General features: G+C 40.6%; 2 protein-coding genes across 2 annotated transcripts in view; one reads left to right on the top strand and one right to left on the bottom strand.

The window, feature by feature from the left end:
- The window catches only part of LOC133576551 (steroid hormone receptor ERR2-like), a 415815-nt gene that overhangs the window by 378853 nt on the left and 11025 nt on the right, over positions 1-25937 (bottom strand). The window lies entirely within an intron of this gene.
- On the top strand, positions 1994-21127 carry LOC133576552 (transforming growth factor beta-3 proprotein-like). The gene is made up of 7 exons (XM_061929857.1): positions 1994-2498; positions 6079-6242; positions 12868-12997; positions 14474-14581; positions 14646-14796; positions 16674-16827; positions 19197-21127. Exons 1-7 carry the CDS (start codon positions 2150-2152, stop codon positions 19353-19355), a joined length of 1215 nt encoding a protein of 404 aa, XP_061785841.1. The 5' UTR covers positions 1994-2149; the 3' UTR covers positions 19356-21127.

Genomic DNA, 25937 nt, shown 5'->3' on the forward strand with positions numbered 1-25937 from the left:
CATAGCCATCTCTAAGCTTCAATGTCTTTTCTTAGCGGCACTCTCCTTTTGTTTATTTTTGGTTTAAGCATTAGATACCTTTTTAACTGCACGCTGCCTTGCGCTGTCGTCTGCATATTGTGATCACGACAAGCTATGTTCCCGACGTCTACAAAGCAATTAGCTACCTGCTGCCGCCTACTGATATGGAAGAGTATTACAAGGTTACTCTGCCGCGCTCCAGACAGCACAGACACTAAACAACGGCACATTATTTGCGGATTATAAGTACCGTATTTTCCGCACTATAAGGCGCACCTAAAAACCACAAATGTTCTCAAAAGCTGACAGTGCGCCTTATAACCCGGTGCGCTTTATATATGGATAAATATTAAGATTCATTTTCATAAAGTTTAGGTCTCGCAACTACGGTAAACAGCCGCCATCTTTTTTCCCCGTAGAAGAAGCGCGCGGTGCATGCTGGGATATGTGACGTTTCATTTCCATTTGTGTGTTTATGTAAAGACCCCAAAATGGCTCCTATTAAGTGTGTTGTCTGTCTAATTATAAATAATGCAGACGAGGCGTGTTAACTGAGTTCTCAACGTTTACTCACAGCGTGCTCATAACCACATTCTAACTCCCAGCATACAACGCTTCTCAGGGCTACCGCGCATGCTCGTAACTATCGTTGCATGCTGGGTAGTGTAGTTGTTATATTTGCTAGCTCATAACAGCACATTGAGAGACACGCTTACGCGCTTAATTCAATACTCGCCGTCATTCCGGGTGGATTGACAAAAGACCTCCAGCCGCTAGATATTGGTGTCAACAGGGCATTCGAAGCTAGACTGCTAACTGCGTGGGAACAATGGCTGACAGAAGGCGAACACACCTTCACTAAGACGAGGAGGCAGCGCCAGACGACGCCAACATCTGCCAGTGGATCGTAAATTTGCCCAACTTTTCACTTCGGACACCGAAGACGAAGGATTTACGAATGAAGAATAACTTCAGAAAGTGAGCGCTATGTTTATTTTGTGTGTTGTGACATTAACGTTCGAGCAACATTATGTTGCTATTGCTCTGCACTATTTTGAATTTTACTATGTTTGTGATTGCACATTTGCGTACATTTTGGGAGTGAACAGAGTTGTTAGAACGCTGGTTTTTAATATATTATTAAAGTTTGACTGACCTATCTGACTGTTTTTTTGACATTCCCTTTAGCGCAGCGTAGGCGCGGCTTATAGTCCGGGGCGGCTTATTGGTGGACAAAGTTATGAAATATGCCATTCATTGAAGGTGCGGCTAATAATCCGGTGCGCCTTATAGTGCGGAAAATACGGTACTGGTTTGCAAAAAATATTTTTAACCCAATTAGGTGAATTGACATCATCTCCCATGGCACACCAGACAATATCTCACGGTACACTAGTGTGCCGCGGCACAGTGGTTGACAAACACTGCTCTAGTGTAACTAAATTGTCCCTAGTGTGTGAATGTTGTCTGTTTATCGGTGTTGGCCCTGCGATGAGATGGAGACTTGTCCAGGGTGTACCCCGCCTTCTGCCCGAGTGCAGCTGGGATCGGCTCCAGCACCTTTGCGACCCCGAGAGGGACAAGCGGTAGAAAATTGATGGATGGATACTTGAAAGCACATCCAAACACGTCTGGGCTTAAAATACTGCTGCAATTCCCTCAAATACCACTGGAGGGCAGAAGAGGGAGAAAACCATATATTTCCACTGTGCAGGGAAAATAATGACAAGAGTGCAAACACTTGTATTAGCTACAAAATGACTAAGAAGTTCCAAATAGAAAACCAAAAGCGTCTCTCACGTTTTTGTGTGACAGTGTGGCTGCACCACAATGAACTGCGGTGGTTTATGGTGGGGGCTCCTGCATGGGGGCCTGCTCCTCCTCCAATCGTCACACAAGCGTGGCTCTGTCTGCTATAAAAACACGTGTGGGTCCCCCAAATTTCATTTCCAGCCTTAACTTGACAGAACAGAGACACAAACCCGGGAGAACAATTCACAAAATGTGAACACAGAGTATTTTTCAGTAGAGGTTTTGGAGTGTCGTCTAATGGGCCGACACACAAGCAGACTTCAGTGGAGGCGACGTCTTTGTTTTTAAACACACTGCACCGTCAGAGAGAGACAAGATGCATGCAGGCAAAGCTTTGCTGTGTGTCCTCCTCCTCCTCCACTGCGCCACCCCGAGCTCGCCTCTGTCCACCTGCGCCGCTGTGGACATGGACCACATCAAGAGGAAACGAGTGGAGGCCATAAGGGGGCAGATTCTCAGCAAGCTCAGGTTGTCAAGCCCCCCTCACCCCCAGGGACCTGCTAATGTCCCCTACCAGGTCCAGGCGCTCTACAACAGCACCAGGGAGATCCTGGAAGAGCTGGGCCGGCACAGGCAGGAGACTTGTGGTCCGGAAAACACGGAGACGGAGTACTTCGCCAAAGAGATCTACAAGTTCAACATGGTCTATGGACCCACTGAGAGCAGTGAGTACAAACATGAAAAAACACAAACAGTACCTTTTGCTGCTGTTTGTAGTCAATGTCATTTCATGTCGATCAATCATCCACTGTATGCACGCATCTCCTGCTTTATTGAAACACCTGCAAAATCGAATTAAATGTAATACAAGGGCTGTATCAAAAGGCCTATCTTTATAAAGTTAATGATATTACAACAAAAGTTGTAACAAAAGTGCTGGTTTTGTTTAAAGTGGTGCAGAAGGGCGCCAAATTATACTGAGATGTATTTCCAATAGGGTTGTACGGTATACCAGTATTTGTATAGTACCACGATACTAATGAATCATATTCGGTACTATACCGCCTCTGAAAAGTACCGGTCCGCAAAGGTCTACAAAGAAACATATGTTTAATGTACTGTTAAAATAAAGCCAATAATGCAACTTTTTTGTGGTCCCCTTTATTTACAAAAGTACAGAAAAGTATCAAAATAATTTTGGTACCGGGGACAACACTAATTTCCAATATTTTGAATACTCACGTGGCAAGCAAAATACGAGAACACTATTATCTTTGTAAGTCAGAACTTTGTTAATGACATCTCAATAAACTGGCCTGAAGTTGTGCACACGGTTAGGGTGCACTCTCTTACGTAGCTAAACGAGGAAACTAAAATATTTGAGATACATCTCAGTGTACAGTACTTTGTGACACTTCAGCTAAAGTGAAGTGAAGTGAATTATATTTATATAGCACTTTTTCTCTAGTGACTCAAAGTATGGATGTCCCGATCCGATATTTGGATCGGATCGGCCGCCGATATTTGCAAAAAAATGCGTATCGACAAGGCATGGGAAAATGCCGATCCAGATCCAGTTTAAAAAAAACTCCGGTCCGTGTTTTCCAACGCACCGATTTAAATAATACATTCTACTTTTCTGCTGCTCCCTAATTTCCGTTCCGCATTTTCCAGCACACCTTCAACACATCCACAGGTCTGTGGATTCTCACGCAGTTGCTTTTAGCTGCTGGCATTACACGACAGGCTCTTCTCACTCTTTCCTGTGTCTCCCTCTCACAGACAGCAAGCGCACCTTCTTACACACGTCACATACTGTCACGTCATACGTCACATACGTATACGCCCTCCCCGAGCAGAGAGGTAGCGGCATGGCTAACGTTAGCTGTGATGCTAGCGCAGCCGCTAAGGTGCGCGCCTGCTCAAGTGTCCTCTGGGCACGGCAAATCTATGCCACGCACAAAATCAAATAAAAAAATAAGCGCATAACAATTTTCGACACACGGACACGACAGAGAAAACAATTTTCGTCATCATTGTTCAAATATTGTAACGTCTGTCGAGACGCTTATCTCCGTTCGGTGCCACACGCCCACACCATCAAAATGCTGAGGCAAACATTTCCAGATCAACACCGTATGAAAAAAATAGTGATTTTTTTTTAGTTGTGATTTCCCTCTCTGCATGAAAGTTTAAAAGTAGCATATATTAATGCAGTATGAAGAAGAATGTTTTAATGTAGACACATAGAATCATCATACTGCTGTGATTATATGCATCAAGTGTTCATTCAAGGCTAAGGCAAAATATCGAGATATATATCGTGTATCGCAATATGGCCTTAAAATATCGCAATATTAAAAAAAGGCCATATCGCCCAGCCCTAGTTCAATGATGCCATTTCTGTTTGTCATGTATAATTTTGTCTATTTTGTGTTTATCCTTGAATAAACAGGTCAGTTTCTTGTTTCCAACCATTGTGTATTATTCAAACTCCCCTAATTCAGCTGGCTAGTTGTTATCAAGAGTACTAAAACCCTTTTCAACATGATTATTTATTTATTTATTTATTTATTTATTTATTTATTTTTTTTTATTTTTTTTCTAGCATGCACACATCGCACTGTATGGAATGGCCTCAATCTCGTTACCTTGCGTAATGACAATAAAGCTGATTCTGATTCTGATTCTGATTCTGATTCTGACAACTAAGTAGGCTAAATAACTTTAAACTTTAATACATGCTCGGATAGGCCAGTATCGGTCAGTATCGGTATCGGTCAGTATCGGTATCGGATCGGAAGTGCAAAAACAATATCGGTATCGGATCGGAAGTGCAAAAACCTGGATCGGGACATCCCTAACTCAAAGCGCTTTACATAGTGAAACCCAATATCTAAGTTACATATAAATCAGTGTGGGTGGCACTGGGAGCAGGTGGGTAAAGTGTCTTGCCCAAGGACACAACGGCAGTGACTAGGATGGCGGAAGCAGGGATTGAACCTGGAACCCTCAAGTTGCTGGCACGGCCACTCTACCAACCGAGCTATACCTGCATCATCTATGAAATCCCATTCAAGATCTGTATCAGTGATGCTGAGTTTTGATTGACACTGTCAAATAAGTAGCCCGCCCATCCATCCATATTCTACTGCTTGGGGGGTGACTGAAGGCAGTGTACAAGTTGCCACCTCATCGCCGGGCCAACACAGATAGACAGACAACATTCACACTCACATTCGCACACTCAATTTAGCGTTGCCAATCAACCTATCCCCAGGTGCATGTCTTTGGAGGTGGGAGGAAGCCGGAGTACCTGAAGAGAAGCCACGCAGAAACTTCACACAGAAATATTCCGAACCCAGGATCTTCTTGCTTTAATATTGTTTAGAGTGGTACAAGAACGGCGCCAAATAATACTGAGATGTGTTTCTAATACTTTTTTTCCCAAGCAAAGGTTACTTAAACAGAATAATGTCAACTTTGTATAGTTAGACCTTTTCAGATGGAAGTTCTCTATGGGATCTCAAGGCTGCATTTTTAATACGGTTCTCATTTTTTTAATGCAAGTATACCTAATTATTCGGCCGGTGAGTCTCCGATTACAGGCTTCTTCCAGATTTTCCCAATTTCCTCTGTGGTCGGACACAATGATGATGATGCCTTCGGGGTGCGGGCAGGCAATGGGTAAAGTGAACAACAGTGGACAGGAAGAGTCAAATGACGAAAGGACCTCCCTGTTAGCTTGCACGGGGGGATTCCTCCTCCATACTCTAAATCCTCTTCTTCTGTGCAGAGATGTCTACCAAGGCTTTCACACATGACTCATCACTACCTCCCACAAGTTGACAACTTCCAACACGGGCACTCTCACAGCATCTTATTCAATGAAGATTTAAAAGATGATTCCGTGACACCACTATTTTCCCAGCATAAAATAGCACTCACTAGAACGCACACCTCCGCTAAGTTTGGATCATTAACAAATAGGACATTTGTGTTTACGTTTCTGAATGGTGTGTTCCCGTAATCGGCAGCTGATTAAAACAAGGTCATCTATGATAGTGAATAAACAGCAAGGCTGAGGTAAAAAAGTAACTACTGTACACTACTCTAAACATGGTGCCAGTAATTTGTTCGGCAGCTAGATTAATTGATTTGTACTAATTTATTTTTGCATAGACAAAATGGATTGTATTATTTGGGGTCGAGGGGACAGTTCCAGTATAAAAAATGTTTAAAAAACTAGTTCCATCCCCTATGTTCATAGTAACATCCGAACCCTTTGACAAATGTCTGTTCCAGATGATCTGTCCTACTGCCCAAAGGGGATGACCTCCAAGGTGTTCCGCTTTAACGTGTCCGCCATGGAAACGAACTCGACCAACCTATTCAGGGCCGAGTTTCGAGTGCTGCGGGTTCCGAACCCAAGTGCCAGGCGAAACGAGCAACGGATCGAGCTCTACCAGGTGCGTAAAAGGTATTGCTAGCCTGTATCGAACCAGATGACCTCCTCTCTGGTTCCGACCGTAATGGAAATCCCCAAATATTCCTAACATATCTGTTGACTGAGAACCTTATCTTGTCTATACATCTTAGAAGTCTTGCACATTTGTCATGTGTATGCTTTGCGGCAGCAGATCAAATCCAGAAAAGACAATACCTGGATCTTTTCCTGCTTTTGTAGCTGTGAGATAAAACTGTCATTACACGAATGAACCAGGTCCGAGCCCATCCTAACATGCAGAAGCTGGACTGGTTTATTGTACTTCTCATGTGTCCCGCTTTTTGCTCAGCTCTTTGATATTTGAGAAGCTAATCTCAAACCTTGAAAGGGATTCTGCTGAACGCCAAGTGGAATTATGTAACACGCTTGTCTCAGGAAATGTCATTAACTCTCTCCTGTTATTTTCTTTTAATGTCTTCAGCATGAGGGACCAATACAAAGACAATTAGAATTGTTAATATCAAACAGATTGGGTCAGTGAAAATGGAATGACTTCTTCACGGCACATGCGTTTTATTTCCCAAACGGGCACTCCAGGAGTAGTACATCCCCACGCCAAATCCAATGTGCAGTGATAGTTAACAGCTTTCAGGACATTTCACGGATGGCCAATACATGGACAAAGGCTTTCATATGCAGTTTGTATGGGAAACTGCATCCGGCAGCTTTGTTTGGTGTAGGCTACTCCAAACGTCTTGAGCATCAAACACATTTGTCTACAATAGATTGATGAACAAGAAAGATTTGATGCAGGGCCCTCTTTGGATTGCTTTGTTTCTTATTATTACGTCAACCAAATCACCCGTGCGCCGGTTGTACACTCTTAGAAATAAAAGTGCTAAGTAGAACCATATAAGGTTCTTCGGCTCGTCCTCATAGGAGAACCCTTTTTGGCTCCAGGTAGAACCTTTTTATAAAGGTTCCACTTGGAACCCTTTTGGAGGGTTCTACCTAGAACCCAACATGAAGGGTTATACCTAGAACTGTGTGTGTAAAGTTCCACCCAGAACCCCCCATGAGAGGTTCTACAAACAACCCACGCAGGGAGTTCCACTAAGAACCTTTTCATGTTTCAAGGGTTTCATCTAGAATCCACACAGGGAGTTCCACTAAGAACCCTTTTGTATTTCAAGGGTTTCATCTAGAACCCACACAGGGAGTTCCACTAAGAACGCTTTTGTATTTCAAGGGTTTCATCTAGAACCCACGCAGGGAGTTCCACTAAGAACCCTTTCGTATTTCAAGGGTTTCATCTAGAACCCACACAGGGAGATCCACTAAGAACCCTTTCGTTTGTCAAGGGTTTCATCTAGAACCCATGCAGGGAGTTCCACTAAGAACCCTTTCATGTTTCAAGGGTTCCATCTAGAACCCACACAGGGAGTTCCACTAAGAACTCTTTCATGTTTCAAAGGTTTCATCTAGACCTGACACAGGGGGTTCTAAAAACATCCCTTTTCAAAGGTTTTCACCAATAACGTCTTGTCTTCTGAGGGTTCTATAAAGAACCATATTGTATTCTACAGATCAGTTTAGTTAATATTATATTGTGGTCATTTATCATGTTGACATTGAACAAACATTCAAAACATTTTAATGTGAAAAACATTTATTTAAAGATAGTCCAACAAAACAGGAGAGGCTGTGTCGATCCCAGGGGAGAACAGGTCAAAAGTCAGCATAGGTCCAGTGGAATCAGCAACATGACAGGCCAGACACATCATGCTGTCCTCAGTAGGTGAATTTGTGTAAATAAATCTCCAGCAATGGTGACATGGCAGAAAGAGACACAAAATAGTTTTAGTTCAATCAATCCAAGGTGCACTTACTGCATTTACTGCGCCTTATTGTAAGCGATCTACAAACAATAAAATAATGCATGGTCCAATGAAAAGAATCAGTGTACATACTGTATGTACTAATTGTGACAGTGGAACAGAATAATGAGAAAGTGAGGGAATCCCACAAAGTTTTCACATTGATTTAAATAATGTTGAAATACCTTTCAGTGTTATGTAACAAGTACTCAAAATGTTACGTATTGTAACAATAATGGAAGTCTAGGGACGTCATTATGCCAAAATCAAACAAAATGTATTGGTCCAAAATATGTATTAAATATGGGATATTTTTTTTATCAATATGTACAAACAAAGGGCAGCAGCAGGAATTTGACCATTAACAAGAACATAAAGCATGAAATCCCATGCTGCAACACATCTACTCACTACTCCCCACTTCCGACACAGTTGTATAGTCTCTTCACTGAAATGGGTACAACACTGTGGTCCTTGATCCCCAACACAAATCTTTCAATGAAAATAAGAGTTTTTCTCAGTTCCTTTGGGTACTGGACAGCAAAAACAAAATAGAGTGACATTAATGCACTCATAGCATATGATATGTCCATGCTGCTGTCCTCAGTCAAAACCTGTATACCATCCAGGTATAGGGTTATCCTTTGTGCCTGCAAAGGGTTCCCCTCGTGTGTGTTGTGGAGCATGATTGCTAGAGTAGGCACGCTTGGCTCCTATGCAATAAAAACAGATACATGTCAGTAAATAAAACCTGCTGTGAAAACAGCAAAATGACTCAATGTTGCCATAATATGGATAATGCCAATTCCTAAATCTTGACCTTAAATGCAGTATTCACCGCCAGTAGAGTGTATAGAAAGGATGAGTCCTCTCTGAAAATGGAAGGCAGCAGTAGAATTGCTGCATCCCTAATGAGTCCTGAGGGAATAAAATTATTCTGTAATATTTTTTGTTTTTCAGAAATACAGATTGTGGCTCCTATAGATACACATATAGGCCTAGATACCTCGTCTTACTGAATCATCCAGGCAGACATTGATTGCCCTCTGGCAGCAGTCCTTTAAGTCACACATAGATGCTCTTTGTACCATTTTCGTTGCCATTCGATCCAGCTCTGTGACCATTCTGCGATCAGCTTCTACAAGGAATTGCTCCTTCATCTTCCCAGAAGCTGTAAGGAGGGATAAAAAGTGTCATCTCAAAATACTTGATGATCATAAATGAAATAACACACATACAATTAAATATGGTCAATTCAATGCTTGAAGATACCAACTATTTTAGGAAGCTTCAGTGCGGGAAACTTTTTGATGATTTCCTCTGCCTTGGCAGTTGCCATGAAGGTCTTTCGGTATGCATAGGTTCGTCTCATTCTCTCCTTTAAAGAGTTCAGATCTGGGTGTACCTTAAGCATCTCTGTAGACATTTCATTGGTATGAGCTTCAATGCTCCTTTCATCCTCTCTACATTCTTCACTCTCCTGAGCCTATATGCATTCAAGAAAAATGACAAGCAATATAGTAAGAGGTAACCATTAAGATGAGGTGTACATGTTTTTTAAAAAGTTATATAATATGGAAGAATCATCCTCTCTGTAACCTTCGTCTTGTGTTATCTTTCTGCTACCACTATGTTGGAGACCAAGCTCAAGCCCAGTCTCCCTGCTCCTCCTACCCGCACATTAGTGTGTGCTCAACATGGATGTATTAGATCCATGGTGCTCACCAGCCCACCCATCCCTCCAAAGACGAGCTGGATGGCGACCGCAACGCCGCTACCGACAACGTTAAAGCTCCTTCTAATATTGACAATTTATACTATAATATTTCATTAAAATAACAACTACGATAACCTTTTTAGGATGATTCAAGATTAATTGTACAAATATATTGTAACCTATTTTGTTATGGCAGCTCTCAGCAGAGCTTTGTCAGGTATTGTATTGTTTGACCACAATACAATTTGTTTGTTTGTTTTCTACAAGAAAACAAACAAATAAGCAAACGAACAAAACATAACAAGAAACAAATGCTTAGTCCACCTTTTACCATAAAAGTCCTCAGCTAGGGTCAAGCATGCTGAAATAAGATATTATATTTAGCTCACCTTGATTCTCGGAAGTTTCTTCTGTTCTCTCTCCTGTTCTTCTTTGTTCTGTTCTGTTCACAGTAATCACTATTGGTATGTCACACCTGGTTTGTAGGCAGGGAAGACCAGACCATGTGGTGCAATCCATGGGGCAACCAGCTCTTAACTCACACATGACAGCCACCATCATGCCAGCTCCCTGGCCCAACACACCAAACCTTGCCCTTTCCCCTGGGAGATCAGGGTTCAATTCCCAGCATCAACAAACCCTGATGTAGTAGCCTAAAAGTCAGCATTACAGTGCGATTTTTGCATCAGTTAAGGCTTGGCCTCTGACATCAAAGACCATTGTCTATCAATGAACTTATGTGCAGCTTCACAACTCGACTAAGCCAGTCAGCAGCCATGGGATGAGGCCGATCATGGAAACGTATGAGGAGGAGACAAATACATGAGTAAAATTGTCTGTAAAATAAGTGTTTAATATTTTTTAAATTGTCTGTCACTAATCCACATATCACCTCAGTATGCATTAACATGGTCACTCTGCATCAATCAATCAATCAATCAATCAATCTTTATTTATATAGCCCTAAATCACAAGTGTCTCAAAGGGCTGCACAAGCCACAACGACATCCTCGGTACAAAGCCCAAGGCCTGGTTGTGAGTTCAACCAGGCCTTGAACTCACAACTTCAAACTGTATCCCTAGATCACCTGACTTGTAACAAACTTTCAAAAGCCTTTGTCCAGTGAGTTGTATAGATCACTTAGATGCCCCAGAAAGAGGGGTTATATCCTTGCTGCAGGGACCCCCTTGCTTATTCTTTGCTGTGTGTCATTTCCTCCTGAAGAAGGGAGTAGTGTAACTAAACTAAATAAACACAATTATAACTGCTGCGCAGCGATGGGTCGGGTCCGGGCGATTTTTGGCAAATTAAGGCAATTCTGAGCAACAAACAGGAGAACAGGAAGGCAAGACAGTTGACATTATAATGTTCCTTTTGCACCAGTTGAGGCTAAAATCCACAAAAATAGAACCAAAGACTGTGGTCTATCATGCTGAGCTAATTGGCAAGTGACAATTCAACAGTGGCTTCACAAATTGATTAAGCCATTCACTGTTGTGCATGCAGATTTGAAATCACTGTAAATATATCAGTTATCAAGACAAAAATCTGAAAATACACATATTGCATCTAGACAGAATGGAGATATGGGTAATTTGATTTTTTAATTGATTCGATTTGCTCCATAAGTTAATAACTGCTGTTTAATCTACCATGACTCTAAAATGTATATGTTTGCTTCACAAAGACCATCTGGCATTTTCATGAGCTGTCATCACCACCTTTGTCAGGGCTTGAACTCAGGTTCTTTGGCACCAAGAACCAGCTCCTAAATCACTGAGCTAATTCTCAAACGGAATCACCAGCCAGACAGCAGTTGTCAAGGCAGATTTAAAAAATGGTCCTCCCAATCACAGCTAATCTTTGCCTGAGTCAACAAGATTTGCTGATGAAGATCTTGCTTTCTTATAATTAATGGTTGTGGAAATAAATTGGTAACAGAACATTTCAGTTATAGGACTGCCATTATTTGTATGTCTGATCAGAAGGTGTAAGGTAATAGACTAGTATGGTGGACCTGATGACTGAAGGCAGCCAGCTGGTTAGCTCAGTCGCTATTGCCAGTGACTTTAGACTGGGTGGCAGGTGTTCAAATCCCAAGAGGGGCAATTATGTTACAGTTTGATCAACAGGATCTGGGGAAGAATAGCTTGCTTTAAAATAAACAAACAAATTGTATATGAAAAGTATTTGTATCAGTAGTCACAAGGAAATGTATTTTGCACCATTATTGGCAAATGTTATCAGGAAGTATGTCCCTGGTGACACAGGATCTTACCCATGCTTTCAACAATCCCTGAAGAACTCTTTCTTCCAAAAACGGTTCTCTGGATCAAAATAGTTCTTACTGGAACCCTTAGTGTTAGTGAGAACCCTTTTAAAAACAATTATTCAGAAAAAGGGTTTTAAAAGGTTCTCTGGATCAAAATGGTTCTTACTGGAACCATTAGCGTTACCAAGAACCCTTGAAAAACCCTTTCTTCGGGAAAAGGTTTTTCAGAAGCAAATGGTTCCAGTTAGAACCTCAGCCCTTGTAGAAGAACCCTTTTGGAACCCTTATTTCTAAAAGTGTAGCTGTAAGCAATCGTCTGATGTAGTTTCTTAATTGCAGCTGTTAACAGTAGTTGCATTGGTAAGAATGCAGCACCTTTGTCTAACTCTGCATGCGGTTTCAAAAGTGGCATCACAGTTGTTACACTTTTGTCAGTGGTATATCTGCGGGTGGAGCAGTTTGCTAATAACCCCTATCACAACATTGCCTCAATTGCTGCTGTTGTGATATACGGCACCCTTTGAAAACCAGTGTGATTTGCAGTAGTCATTTTTAATTTGCATACTAACTTGTTGCAACCATAAATAATACTGTAATAATAATAATAATAATAATAATAATGTGACATCATAGCAGCAGATCTTCATGTAACTTTATAGTGAGTTCAAAGAACATGAAACCAACCAATAGACAGCACTATTCTGTCTCTATACTTCGACAAAAACATTTGTACAATTTAAAAGTCATCGTCCTAAATAAACATCTTGTACCGCTTTACAGATTGTGAGGCCCAACGAACACATCAGGAAGCAACGCTACGTCAGCGCTAAGAACGTGCTGACCAAAGGAACTCCTGGATGGGTCTCCTTCGACGTGACTGAAACCGTACGAGAATGGCTGCTGAACAGAGGTAACAACCACAACACACTGTATGGACCTCTCAGTGCGGTGCCACATAACGATAAATATTGTAGTACGACATAAAAAATGTCTGTGGTACGATAAAGTTCTCTATTGTTTATAGACTAATGCATAGGCTAACATACTAGTACTAAAAATAACTTTAACGAGTATGGATTTCAACAACTTAGCACTCTTTACACACTTAGCAGAGACAGACAGCTCAAAGGAAGCTACACCAACAAAACCTGAAGAGGAATTGGTGCCAACAAAAGGGAAAAGGAACCCCTTTGTTTGGCTTTGGTTTAGATTAAGAGTCAGACACCAACCAAACAACGGTATTCTGTAAGACATGCCTCCAACAAGTCACTGCTGGCGACTTGAATATGTGTATTATTTTCTATCACGTGACGATACGGCATGAAAAACAGTACAGAGACAGTTGTTATGAAGTCCTTAATCTCGTTGTATGCAAATATAATGACAATAAAGTCCATTCATTCATTCATAATGCTACAAAGTACGAACATTTTCTCAAAACCATGAAGTGATGAAAAAAAAAACACACCAAACTAGATTTGTTGTCCAAGGGCACCGTCTATGACGGGCTGCCCCATCACAGATTTAGGAAGATTTAGTTTCCTACCACCTAAATTAATATGTTGACATGACCCAAGTATACACTTTCGTGAAGATAGGCTAACAATAAAAAACACTTTTTATTGTTTTTTTAATTGTCTTGTCTTTTTTACATGTAAAATAGGTGCAATTGGCTTTAATTTAATATGTGTATATGTATAATTTTAAGAAAAAATACCATATTGTGATATATACAGTACTAACCAAAAGTTTGGACACACCTTCTCCTCATTCAATGCGTTTTCTTTATTTTCATGACTATTTACATTGTAGATTGTCACTGAAGACATCAAAACTATGAATGAACACATGTGGAGTTATGTACTTAACAAAAAAAAGTTAAATAACTGAAAACACGTTTTATATTGTTGTTTCTTCAAAATAGCCACCCTTTGCTCTGATTACTTTTTCGCACACTCTTGGCATTCTCTCAATGAGCTTCAGGAGGTAGTCACCTGAAATGATTTTCACTTCACAGGCGTGCTTGAAGCTCATTGAAAGAACGCCAAGAGTGTGCAAAACAGTAATCAGAGCAAAGGGTGGTTATTTTGAAGAAACTCCAATATCAAACATGTTTTCAGTTATTTCACCTTTTTTTGTTAAGTACATAACTCCACATGTGTTCATTCATAGTTTTGATGCCTTCAGTGACAATCTACAATGTAAATAGTCATGAAAAGAAAGAAAACGCATTGCATGAGGAGAAGATGTGTCTAAAATTTTAGGCCTGTACTGTATATCATTAAAAAATACCTGTATCGGAATTAATATTTGTGTCCATAATTGCACAGCACTAGATCCTTTCGTGCATGACATTGTGGTTCGGCTGTGCTCTGTTCTTCACCAGGAAGCAACCTTGGTCTGGAAATTAGTGTGCATTGTCCCTGCCACACCTTCAGTCCAAACGGCGACATCATTGACAACGAGAATGAGGTTCTGGAGGTCAAGTTCAAAGGTAGGCTTTATTAAAAGTTAAGTCTTGTGCGACTATAGAAAACACCAAGTTGTTCTGGTTTCAGGGGTGGACGGGGAGGAGGAGCATGGTCGCGTGAAGAGGCTAAAGGAGCAGAACCTGCCTCATTTGATCCTCATGATGATCCCGCCTCACCGCCTGGCGAAGCAGGCCACACACAGACGCAAGAGAGCGCTGGATACAGACTACTGCTTCTCGTAAGGACGGATTTAAGATGAGCGACTACTGATCGTACTGATGGTAGAGTGGCCCTGCCAGCAACTTAAGGGTTCTAGATTCAATTCCAGAATTCCAGCATCCGCTGTCCTAGTCGCGGTCGTTGGGCAAGGCAATTTACCCTTGCTCCTCATGGGTCGTGGTTAGCACCTTGCATGGCAGCTTCTGTGTGTGAATGTGCTGTATAATGTAAAGCACTTTGAGTATCCCAGCAGGCACAGGACATTAAAACAACGTTGAGAACTTGTTGAATTAGGTCCTGACGTTGAGCAACTCAAACCTAAACCTAACACGCTTTTTGACAATGTTTAATCATTGTTGGGTTCTGATTCTGATTTGACCATTGAATTTAGGTCATTTCCCAACCACCAATGTAGATCCAACGTTAGACATCAACGTTGTCTCAATTTACAAATACAACTATTTTGCAATATTGTTTTAGTGTTGTCCCGATAGCAATATTTTGGTACCGGTACCAAAATGCATTTTGATACTTTCCGGTACTTTTTGGTACTTTTCTAAATAAAGGGGACCACAATAAATTGCATTATTGGCTTTATTATAACAAAAAATCTTACGGTACATTAAACATATGTTTCTTATTGCAAGTTTGTCCTTAAATAAAATAGTGAACATACAAGACAACTTGTCTTTTATTAGTAAATAAGCAAACAAAGGCTCCTAATTTAGCTGCTGACATATGCAGTAACATATTGTGTCATTTTCCATTCTATTATTTTGTCAACATTATTGAGGACAAGTGGTAGAAAATGAATTATTAATCTACTTGTTCATTTACTGTTAATATCTGCTTACTTTCTCTTTTAACATGTTCTAACTACACTTCTGTTCAAATATAATAATCACTTATTCTTCTGTTGTTTGATACTTTACATTGGTTTTGGATGATACCACAATTGTGGGTATCAATCCGATACCAAGTCGTTACAGGATCATACATTGGTCATATTCAAAGTCCTCATGTGTCTAGAGACATATTTCGTGAGTTTATAAACATAATATACATTTAAAAAAACCGAAAGAAGATGTTGTGATGCCAAAAAATATCGACGTAATCATAGTAGTATTGACTACATGCGCTCATTACAGTGGATGTTAGGTGTAGATCCACCAATGGCGTTTGTTTACATTTTGACGCCGGTGAGCTACGGTGTGTAGTGAAACATGTTTAGCTATTCCTCGTCCTGCAGGTATGATACTTGTAAGAAAATTACTTTATTAGTTACCATGGAGGCGAGGATTAGTGATTTAGAAGTAGCTAAAACACTGCAGACTGCGAATGGACGTTCGCCGCTAGCTAGCTTAAAGCACCTCTTCCTAAGAGCGTTTCAGTGTTATAACTTCACCTTGTCGTTAGTTTTTAAGCCAAAATGCGTTCTTTCTCTCTTTTCTGTCTACACATTGTGTCTGCTTGTAAGTACTCCATGATTGTGCGCTGCCGAACATGCTCGTCTGCTCGTAAACCAGCAATGACACGACATGACAACGACGGGGGGTGGTGTACCGGTACTTTTCAGAGGCGGTATAGTACCGAATATGATTACCGTATTTTTCGGCGTATAAGTCGCACCTGCCGAAAATGCATAATAAAGAAGGAAAAAAACATATATAAGTTGCACTATGAAAAAAACTGCGACTTATAGTCCGAAAAATACGGTAATCAGTATCGCGGTACTATACTAATACCGGTATACCGTACAACCCTACAGTGTTTAGAAGTCAGTTTTAAAAAACATATATGTATAATCAACGTTGTATCAATGTCCTGTGCCTGCTGGGATCATTCCATGTATAATAAAGCGCTATATAAAACACAGACCATTTACCATTTGCACAGAAACACAGAAGAGAGCTGCTGCGTTCGCCGCCTCCACATCAATTTCCGGCGTGACTTGAACTGGAAGTGGATCCATGAACCCAGCGGCTACGACGCCAACTACTGCTCAGGGCCATGCCCTTACCTGAGGAGCTCAGACACGCCGCACAGCTCGGTAAGAAATGCACTCACTAATCTGTATAAGACCTGTCATTTTAAAGAAACTTGACCGAGAATACTGACAAAAACTAACAAAATGCATATTCTTGAACCTTTTTTCCACCAAACGGTCCTGTTCTTTTCGTTTTGGTACGCGTTTAATTTCCGTTTTAGAGAAAGCCTTCTATGAAATGTTTTGGCATTTTTCTTGTGGTTCTATTGGCTGTGGTGTGCTTCTGCATACTTGAGGATGAGGAGGGTGCAGCTAGACACGGTTCTGTCTATTGATTGGTCGACTGAAAACTGTCCATGTACAATAGAATGAATTAAACAGAAAGGAAATTAAAAGTGGACAAAAACAATTTGAACTTTAAAAGCACATTGGACTGTCTTTACTTGATTCAAACCGTGACGAATTGAACCATTTAGCTACTTTTGTCCACATTAATACTTATTTAATAACTATGCTAAAAATGGGGCAGCACGGTGGTACATAGGTTAGTGCATGTTCCTCACAATACGAAGGTCCTGGGTTCGATCCTGTGACAGCGTGGGTTCCCTCCGGGTACTGCGGCTTCCTCCCACCTCCAAAAACATGCACCAGGGGATAGGTTGATTGGCAACACTAAATTGGCCCTAGTGTGTGAATGTGAGTGTGAATGTTGTCTGTCTATCTGTGTTGGCCCTGTGATGGGTGGCGACTTGTCCAGGGTGTACCCCGTCTACCGCCCAAATGCAGCTGAGATAGGCTCCAGCACCCCCCACGACCCCGAACGGGACAAGCGGTAGAAAATGGATGGATGGAGGCTAAAAATGTTACTTGCAAAAGGACTTATTCAGTATTTGAACAGTATTTGACAGCCCAGAACAGGCTAAAGACTGGTACACAAAAATATTTTTCTAAATCTTAAGATATGTTTTTTTCTGTTACAAACACCACACATAAAGATAAAAAATTAGCCATTGAGCAGTTTGGATATTTACGGTCGTGGTCAAAAGTTGACATACTCCTGTAAAGAACATAATGTCATGGCTTTTCCAATAATTTCTACAACTCTTATTTTTTTGTGATAGAGTGATTGGAGGACATACTTGTTGGTCACAAAAAGCATTCATGAAGTTTGCTTTGTTTTTGAATTTATTATGGGTCTACTGAAAATGTGACCAAATGTGCTGGGTCAAAAGTATACATACAGCAATGTTAATATTTGGTTACATGTCCCTTGGCAAGTTTCACTGCAATAAGGTGCTTTTGGTAGCCATCCACAAGCTTCTGGCAAGCTTCTGGTTGAATGTTTGACCACTCCTCTTGACAAAATTGGTGCAGTTCAGCTGTTGTTTCTTCAGCATTGTCCACACGTTTAAGTCAAGACTTTGGGAAGGCCATTCTAAAACCTTAATTCTAGCCTGATTTAGCCATCCTGTACCACTTTTGACGTGTGTTCGGGGTCATTGTCCTGTTGGAACACCCAACTGCGCCCAAGACCAAACCTCCAGGCTGATGATTTTAGGTTGTACTAAAGAATTTGGAGGTAATCCTCCTTTCTCATTGTCCCATTTACTCTCTGTAAAGCACCAGTCCCATTGGCAGCAAAACAGGCCCAGAGCATAATACTACCACCAGAGATTAAAGGCCTTACCTTTTCTCCTCCAAACATATTGCCGGGTATTGTGGCCAAACAGCTCAAATTTTGTTTAATCAATTCATCAGAATTAAGGTTTTAGAATGGCCTTCCCAAGGTTCTGACTTAAATGCAATTTTGTCAAGAGGAGTGCTCAAAAATTCAAGCAGAAGCTTGCCAGAAGCTTGTGGATGCCTTATTGCAGTGAAACTTTCCAAGGGACATGTAACCAAATATTAACATTGCTGTATGTATACTTTTGACCCAGCAGATTTGGTCACATTTTCAGTAGACCCATAATAAATTCATAAAAGAACCAAACTTCATGAATGTTTTTTGGGACCAACAAGTATGTGCTCCAATCACTCTATCACAAAAAAATAAGAGTTGTAGAAATTATTGGAAACTCAAGACAGCCATGACATTATGTTCTTTACAAGTGGATGTAAACTTTTGCCCACGACTGTCAAAAAACACAGCAGAGCACGTTAGCGATTCTGTCCAAACACAGAGCTCCCTCGTCCTAGTTCTGAAGCAAACCAAAGCCAAACTCTACCGGCTTATCCTCCTTGTTGTTGCTCTAATTCTTCTGTCAGACTTTCATGAACTAATAGCCCTGTTATGCTAAACACAAATGTCTACCGCAGAGGACGTTGATTTTCAGGAGGATATGGATATGCTATGTTCAGGATCTGGATGGCAACTGTATCTGTGACCAAAAAATAGTTCCTCTGAGTTTGAGATTTAACATTTCTCCTCTTAGTTGCTGAGCCTCTACAACACCCTCAACCCGGAAGCCTCGGCCTCGCCTTGCTGCGTCCCCCAAGAACTGGAACCCCTTACCATCCTCTACTACTCTGGACGGACCCCCAAAGTGGAGCAGCTGTCCAACATGGTCGTCAAGTCTTGCAAATGTAGCTGAGGACGCTGACAGGAAGACGACGGATCGGCTTAGCACTGATACAAAACCCGTACTTTATTGATGAAAGTCTTGTTTGTTTTTTTTATACTTTTTCTGACTCTATTGATATAAACATGCTTGTCTTTCATCATAGAAAGAACAATATTATCTGCCCTCGTTAGGTGTACATGAACCATCCAATCAGATACAATACAGTTCTGCAGAACCCTATAAAAAAGAGGGTGTGCGAAAGAGAACTTGACACTCTTGACTTCTCCTGCCCTTTAATACGTAACGCCATAGGCCGACAATGAGTTCTGTGTAAAAAGTGCAGGCAAACACAGTAAATATACTTGATCGGCCATTTTGTTCTGTATAAAAAGAGGCTGGTGTCAATGTGAACATGTAACTGTACTACCTGTCAGGAGGCCCCGTTAACTTTACCTGTAAAACACGGCATTTTCCCACCTCTTCTGCATACATGGCAAAGTAACACGTTCACTTTTTCTGCTTCAGAGGTAATTCCATAGCTGTCACAGAGGCGGCGTATTCGACAATGCACAAGCGCTGGGTTCTGTGAAAAAGGCACCTTAAGATAAATGCCGGATTTTCTTTTCAGCTGCAGTTTTGATTGTAAAAATAGTGGCTAGTGAGCCTTATTATGCTGCATTGCAGGCATGCCAAAACATTTGGCTTACAGGGGCCAAAGTGAAAATGTGCCAATGGTCCTTAGACTTAGATGGTCCTTAGACTTAGACTTAGACTACCTGTTATTGTCATTCAAATTTGAACTTCACAGTACAGATAAGAATGACATTTTGTTGCATTAGCTCGTTGTAGTGCAGGATAAAAGAGCAATAAGGTGCAGAGTGTTCGCATTTACAAAAGAAGGTATAAATAGATTACTGTACAGATAAATATATTGCACTTTTGCATATACATCCACGTATGTTATATTGTCTTTATAGTCCAGCGAGTTCATCTGTTTTTTGGGGGAATTGAGGGGATTATTATGATCTCTGCAGAGACTTCCAGTCTGAGGCACTGCGTCCAGACAGAGATGCAGTTGCTCCGCGGGCCAAATAACGATTTTTCTCATGCAACAGCACCACGAGTGAAGAATTTAGCCTTAAACCGCCATATGTAAGTATAAAGTAGTAGCGATTGTGCCTAATTCAATTAACATGCAACTCTGCATCTTTTATGTACATTTTTAACCTCAAAACATTCAAATGAGGTCATTTTCTGCAGATGTTCGCCCTTTCTAGGTGTTGTTCTGGAACCAGTTCCTAACTAGATAGTTCAACTGATCGCTTTCAAACTTTAAAGTTAAAGTCCCAACGACAGTCACACACGCATTCGGTGTGGTGAAATTACCCTCTGCATTTGACCCATCCCCATGTTCACTCCCTGGGAGGTGAGGGGAGCAGTGAGCAGCAATAATTTAGTGATTTAACCCCCAATTCCAACCCTTGATGCTGAGTGCCGAGCAGGGAGGTAACGGGTCCAATTTTTATAGTCTTTGGTATGAGTCGGCCGGGGTTTGAACTCATGACCTACCAGTCTCAGGACGGACACTCCAACCACAAGGCCACTGAGCAGGTGGCACCCAGACAGATTACACAGATAAGGAGGATGCTAAATTCCGAAGCATTTAGATTTTTACTACAGGACGTGAGCGAAGATTATCCTTTTCCATAGAGCGCCAAAAAGTCACAATTTTACCGATCTTAAATTCAAATGCAACTGTTCAAAAAACAAAAACAAAATCCATAGAAATCTACAAACTGGCAGCTCAGTCACCAGAATTTTACCATAAAATTGGCGGCGGTTTTTACATGCAATTTGAAAAACTGTACCTTTGTTGTTTTATGTTAAAATTCTGGTGACTGAGCTGCCATTTTTTTTACTGTAAACTGTATGGCCATTTTCTTGGCAGTGCATTACTGTAAATAGAAAAATGCTACCACTGATGATTTTAGTATACATTTATGGCGTTGAGCTGTCAAATCTACTGACTTTTTTTGACAGTGTCTTCTTGCGGACATGCCATCAATGATTGTGCAGCTTGAAAGACATCAGTATGACTATGTACTACATTTGGTAGCCACCCTAACAAAACAACATGACATCAAATTTGGCCCGCGGGCCTCACTTTGGGCATTCCTGCTGCATTGCATCCCATAGGATTAGTATTACGGATTCTTCCTCTGCAGCGTTCTTTATTAGATTCCGTTCCCAGTGGGCGATATCTTCGAACACAAAAAGGAGTAAGGACTGAGTGGCAGTTGTAAGCCAAAAATCCCAAAGTGCGGTCACTGGGAGAATGCCTTTTGGGATCGCAAAGGAATGGAAAATCGGTAAATGGGAAGCCGAGCCAAGCCTTTTGGGACATTGAGCCAGCGGCAGCCTTTTTAGAAGAGGAGTGATGATGATGATGATGATGATGAAGATGATGAGGACCTGCACGTTTGATCTCTAACAGGTTTTGGGCGACATCATAGTGTTACGCAACATTTTATGGCATTTCTTTTACATTGACAGCAGCTGTTATGCAACTTCTAGGAAGTGTTTGACTGCATCTTAGCTTGTCTACTGTTACACACTTCCTGTTATTCTCTCTCTCTCACACACACACACACACACACACACACACACGCCATTATTGCAGTACTGCCTGGACCTCTTTTCTATCCTCAGAAACAGCAGACATTTGTTTTTTGAAAAAAAAAAATTTTGAAAAAAATAGTCATGTTGTGCAAAACAAACAACACGACAGCTGCTTCTGAGGATATTATTACATTCTAGGGTTGTCCCGACACCAACATTATTTCGATACATTTCGATACTTTTTCGGTACTTTTTGATACTTTTCTAAATAAAGGAGACCACAAAAAAATTGCATTATTGGCTTTATTTTAACAAAAAATCTTAGGGTACATTAAACATATGTTTCTTATTGCAAGTTTGTCCTTAAATAAAATAGTGAACATACTAGACAACTTGTCTTTTAGTAGTGAGTAAGCAAACAAAGGCTCCTAATTTAGTCTGCTGACATATGCAGTAACATATTGTGACATTTATCATTCTAATATTTTGTCAAAATTGAGTGGTAGAAAATGAATTATTAATCTACTGGTTCATTTACTGTTAATATCTGCTTACTTTCTCTTTTAACATGTTCTATCTACACTTCTGTTAAAATGTAATAATCACTTATTCTTCTATTGTCTGATACTAGGGCTGGGCGATATGGCCTTTTATTAATATCTCGATATTTTTAGGCCATGTCACGATACACGATATATATCTCGATATTTTGCCTTAGCCTTGAAAGAACACTTGATGCATATAATCACAGCAGTATGATGATTCTATGTGTCTACATTAAAACATTCTTGTTCATTCTTCATTCATATATGCTCATTTTAAACTTTCATGCAGAGAGGGAAATCACAACTAAGTCAATTTACCAAAACTGTATTTATTAAACAGTTATTAAGCAGTGGCACAAACATTCATGTAAATTCAAAACCGAAAGTGCAAGATTGTCAGAGACATTTTAAAACAAGCTATGAGTGCACTTTTGTGCATGATGTCACTAAGATGACATATCAAAACAACACTAAATTAAAGTGTACCTTTTTGTACAGAACGCCACTACAATAGTTTAAAACAAATAAAGTGCACTTTTGTGCATGATGTCACACAAGATATTTCAATAACTGTCAAATAAAAATGAGCTGCATAATAGAAAATCAAATAGTGTATGTCCTTCACTATGTGGTAGGTTCCTGCGGACGTTATCTCCTTCTGTTGTTGACTAGTTTTTTCATACGGTGTTGATCTGGAAATAGTTTCTTCAGCATTTTGTTGGTGTGGCACAGAATGGAGATGTTGACATGCAGAGTTTCAAGCACTCCTCATTCTCTAGTGGGTGACTTTTCAAATGATGCTACACATTAGTAGTGCTGCTACTTTTTGTAGCAACGCTTTTGCCGCATAATTGTTCAACATCTTCCCGCTTGAAGTCAAACCACCGGCAGACGATGGACCCCGTGCTGTTTTTCTTGGGAATTAATTATTCCTTCATTTGTTACCAGATTCGCAGCCATTTTTCTCTCGTATTACAACCCGCACCGCACCGTTAGCATCACAGCTAACGTTACCATGTCGCTACCTGTCTGCTCTGCGGGAGCGTGTGACGTTGCACACGTGACGTATATAAGAAGGTGCGCTTGTTTTAAGTCTCTGTGAGAAGGAGAGTCAAAAAAGAGTGGGAAACGCATGCAGTGTAATGCCCGCAGCTAAAAGCAACTGCGTGAGAACGTATACTCGAATATCACGATATAGTCAGTTTCTATATCGCACAGAGACAAACCCGCGATATATCGAGTACATCGATATATCGCCCAGCCCTATTTGATACTATACATTAGTTTTGGATGATACCACAAATTTGGGTATCAATCCTATACCACGTCGTTACAGGATCATACATTGGTCATATTCAAAGTCCTCATGTGTCCAGGGACATGTATCCTGAGTTTATAAACATAATATAAACTTTTAAAAAAACGAAAGAAGATGTTGTGATTAAGGCTGAAACGACGCGTCGACGTAGTCAACGTCATCGGTTACGTAAATACGTCTATGCCGTTTTTGTGCGTCGACGCGTCGCATATTTACGTCACACTACTGTCATGACGGAGCGCAAAGCAGACGATGCGAGCGGTGCGAGCGAGGGGAAAAAAAGCACGCCAAAAGTCGTCAAAAGTGTGGGAGTATTTCAATAAACGACCTAATAATGTTGTTTTATGCACACTGTGTCGAGCGGAAATGTTAAAGTTAAAGTTAAAGTACCAATGATTGTCACACACACACTAGGTGTGGCGAAATTATTCTCTGCATTTGACCCATCACCCTTGATCACCCCCTGGGAGGTGAGGGGAGCAGTGGGCAGCAGCGGTGGCTGCGCCCGGGAATCATTTTGGTGATTTAACCCCCAATTCCAACCCTTGATGCTGAGTGCCAAGCAGAGAGGTAATGGGTCCCATTTTTATAGTCTTTGGTATGACTCGGCCGGGATTTGAACTCCCAACCTACCAATCTCAGGACGGACACTCTAACCACTAGGCCACTGAGTAGGCCTATCATAGCAGCACAATGGCTATGAACGAACAATTGAAAAGAAAACCGACAGCATTCTTGCCATCACCATCAACTAGTCAATCGTCCGCGTGAGTATACGTTGTCATCATTACACAAAAACATGAATGTGTCATTTGTATCTGCGTTGTAAATTCATAAACTAAAGCACCGTTTCGCTCTGAGAGGCGCGTTTGGCGTGCCTGTTCAGTGTTTACAAAGACGTGCTCCTCTTTAACGCTGTGGAGAGGCGGGGCCGGCGAGCTAGCGGCCCCGTGATCCGCGCACCTGGGTACGATCATCCAATCTCCTCTCGCTGAAGAAAAGGGGAGCAGCAGAGAGAGAGGGAAGAGAGACTGAAAGGAGCCAGAGTGAAGCTGACGTGGAGCGAGAGAGGAGGAGAGCCAGAGACAGAGGACGACGAGCGAGCGAGGAAGAGGAGCTGAAAAGCGAGGAAAGAAAGAGAAAAGAGTTGGAAGAGAAAAGACTTTGTGTAAAATTAAAAGATTGTAAACCTGGCAAAGCCGTCTGGCGTTCAGTCTGTCGGTCCTGAAAGAACCCCACGGCACAAGACGTGTCACAAACGCTAACGTTAATTAGTTGTGCAAATACCTTTTACAACATTAACAGTTACATCTACTATGTACAAACGAACAATTAACTTTCACTTTAATCATACTATCATTGTTGTGTTATTAAGCAAAATAAGCAATACTTTTACTTTTGTTGAAATGTTTACACTGTTGTTACAGAATATTTCGTTTTGCACTTTTTTGTATTGGATGTTTATCTTTATTTTTGCACATTTTAGCAAATAAGCAATACTTTTACTTTTGTTGAAATGTTTACAATGTTACAGAATATTTCCGTTTTGCACTTTTTTGTATTGGATGTTTATCTTAATTTTTGTACATTTTAAAGCAAAATAAGCAATACTTTTACTTTTGAAATGCTTATACTATTGCAGAATATTAAGATTTGCACTGAATGTTTACTTTTATATTTGCACATTAAAAAGCAAATAAGCTACTTTTAATTGTGTTAAATGTTAAAAGTTTTAAATGTTTACATTGTTACAGAATATTTTGTCATGTTGTTGTCAATGTTGACTGAATGGCCATACTTTTTTTTTTGTAAATAAAAGCCATGCCTTTTGAAAAAACTGGCCTACATTTATTTTTTCATCTTCATTTTAAATTAAAAAAATAATCGGTAAAAGAAAAAAGTAATCTATAGATTAATCGAAAAAAATAATCTATAGATTAACCGATTAATCGAAAAAATAATCTACAGATTAATCGATAGAAAAATAATCGTTAGCTGCAGCCTTAGTTGTGATGCCAAAAAATATCGACATAATCATTATAGTATTGACTAGATACATTCTTGTACTTGGCATCATTGCAGTGGATGTTAGGTGTAGATCCACTAATGGCATTTGTTTACATTTTGACG

This window comes from Nerophis lumbriciformis, linkage group LG34 (assembly GCF_033978685.3).
Source record: "Nerophis lumbriciformis linkage group LG34, RoL_Nlum_v2.1, whole genome shotgun sequence".
In the NCBI taxonomy this organism is placed as follows: Eukaryota; Metazoa; Chordata; class Actinopteri; order Syngnathiformes; family Syngnathidae; genus Nerophis; species Nerophis lumbriciformis.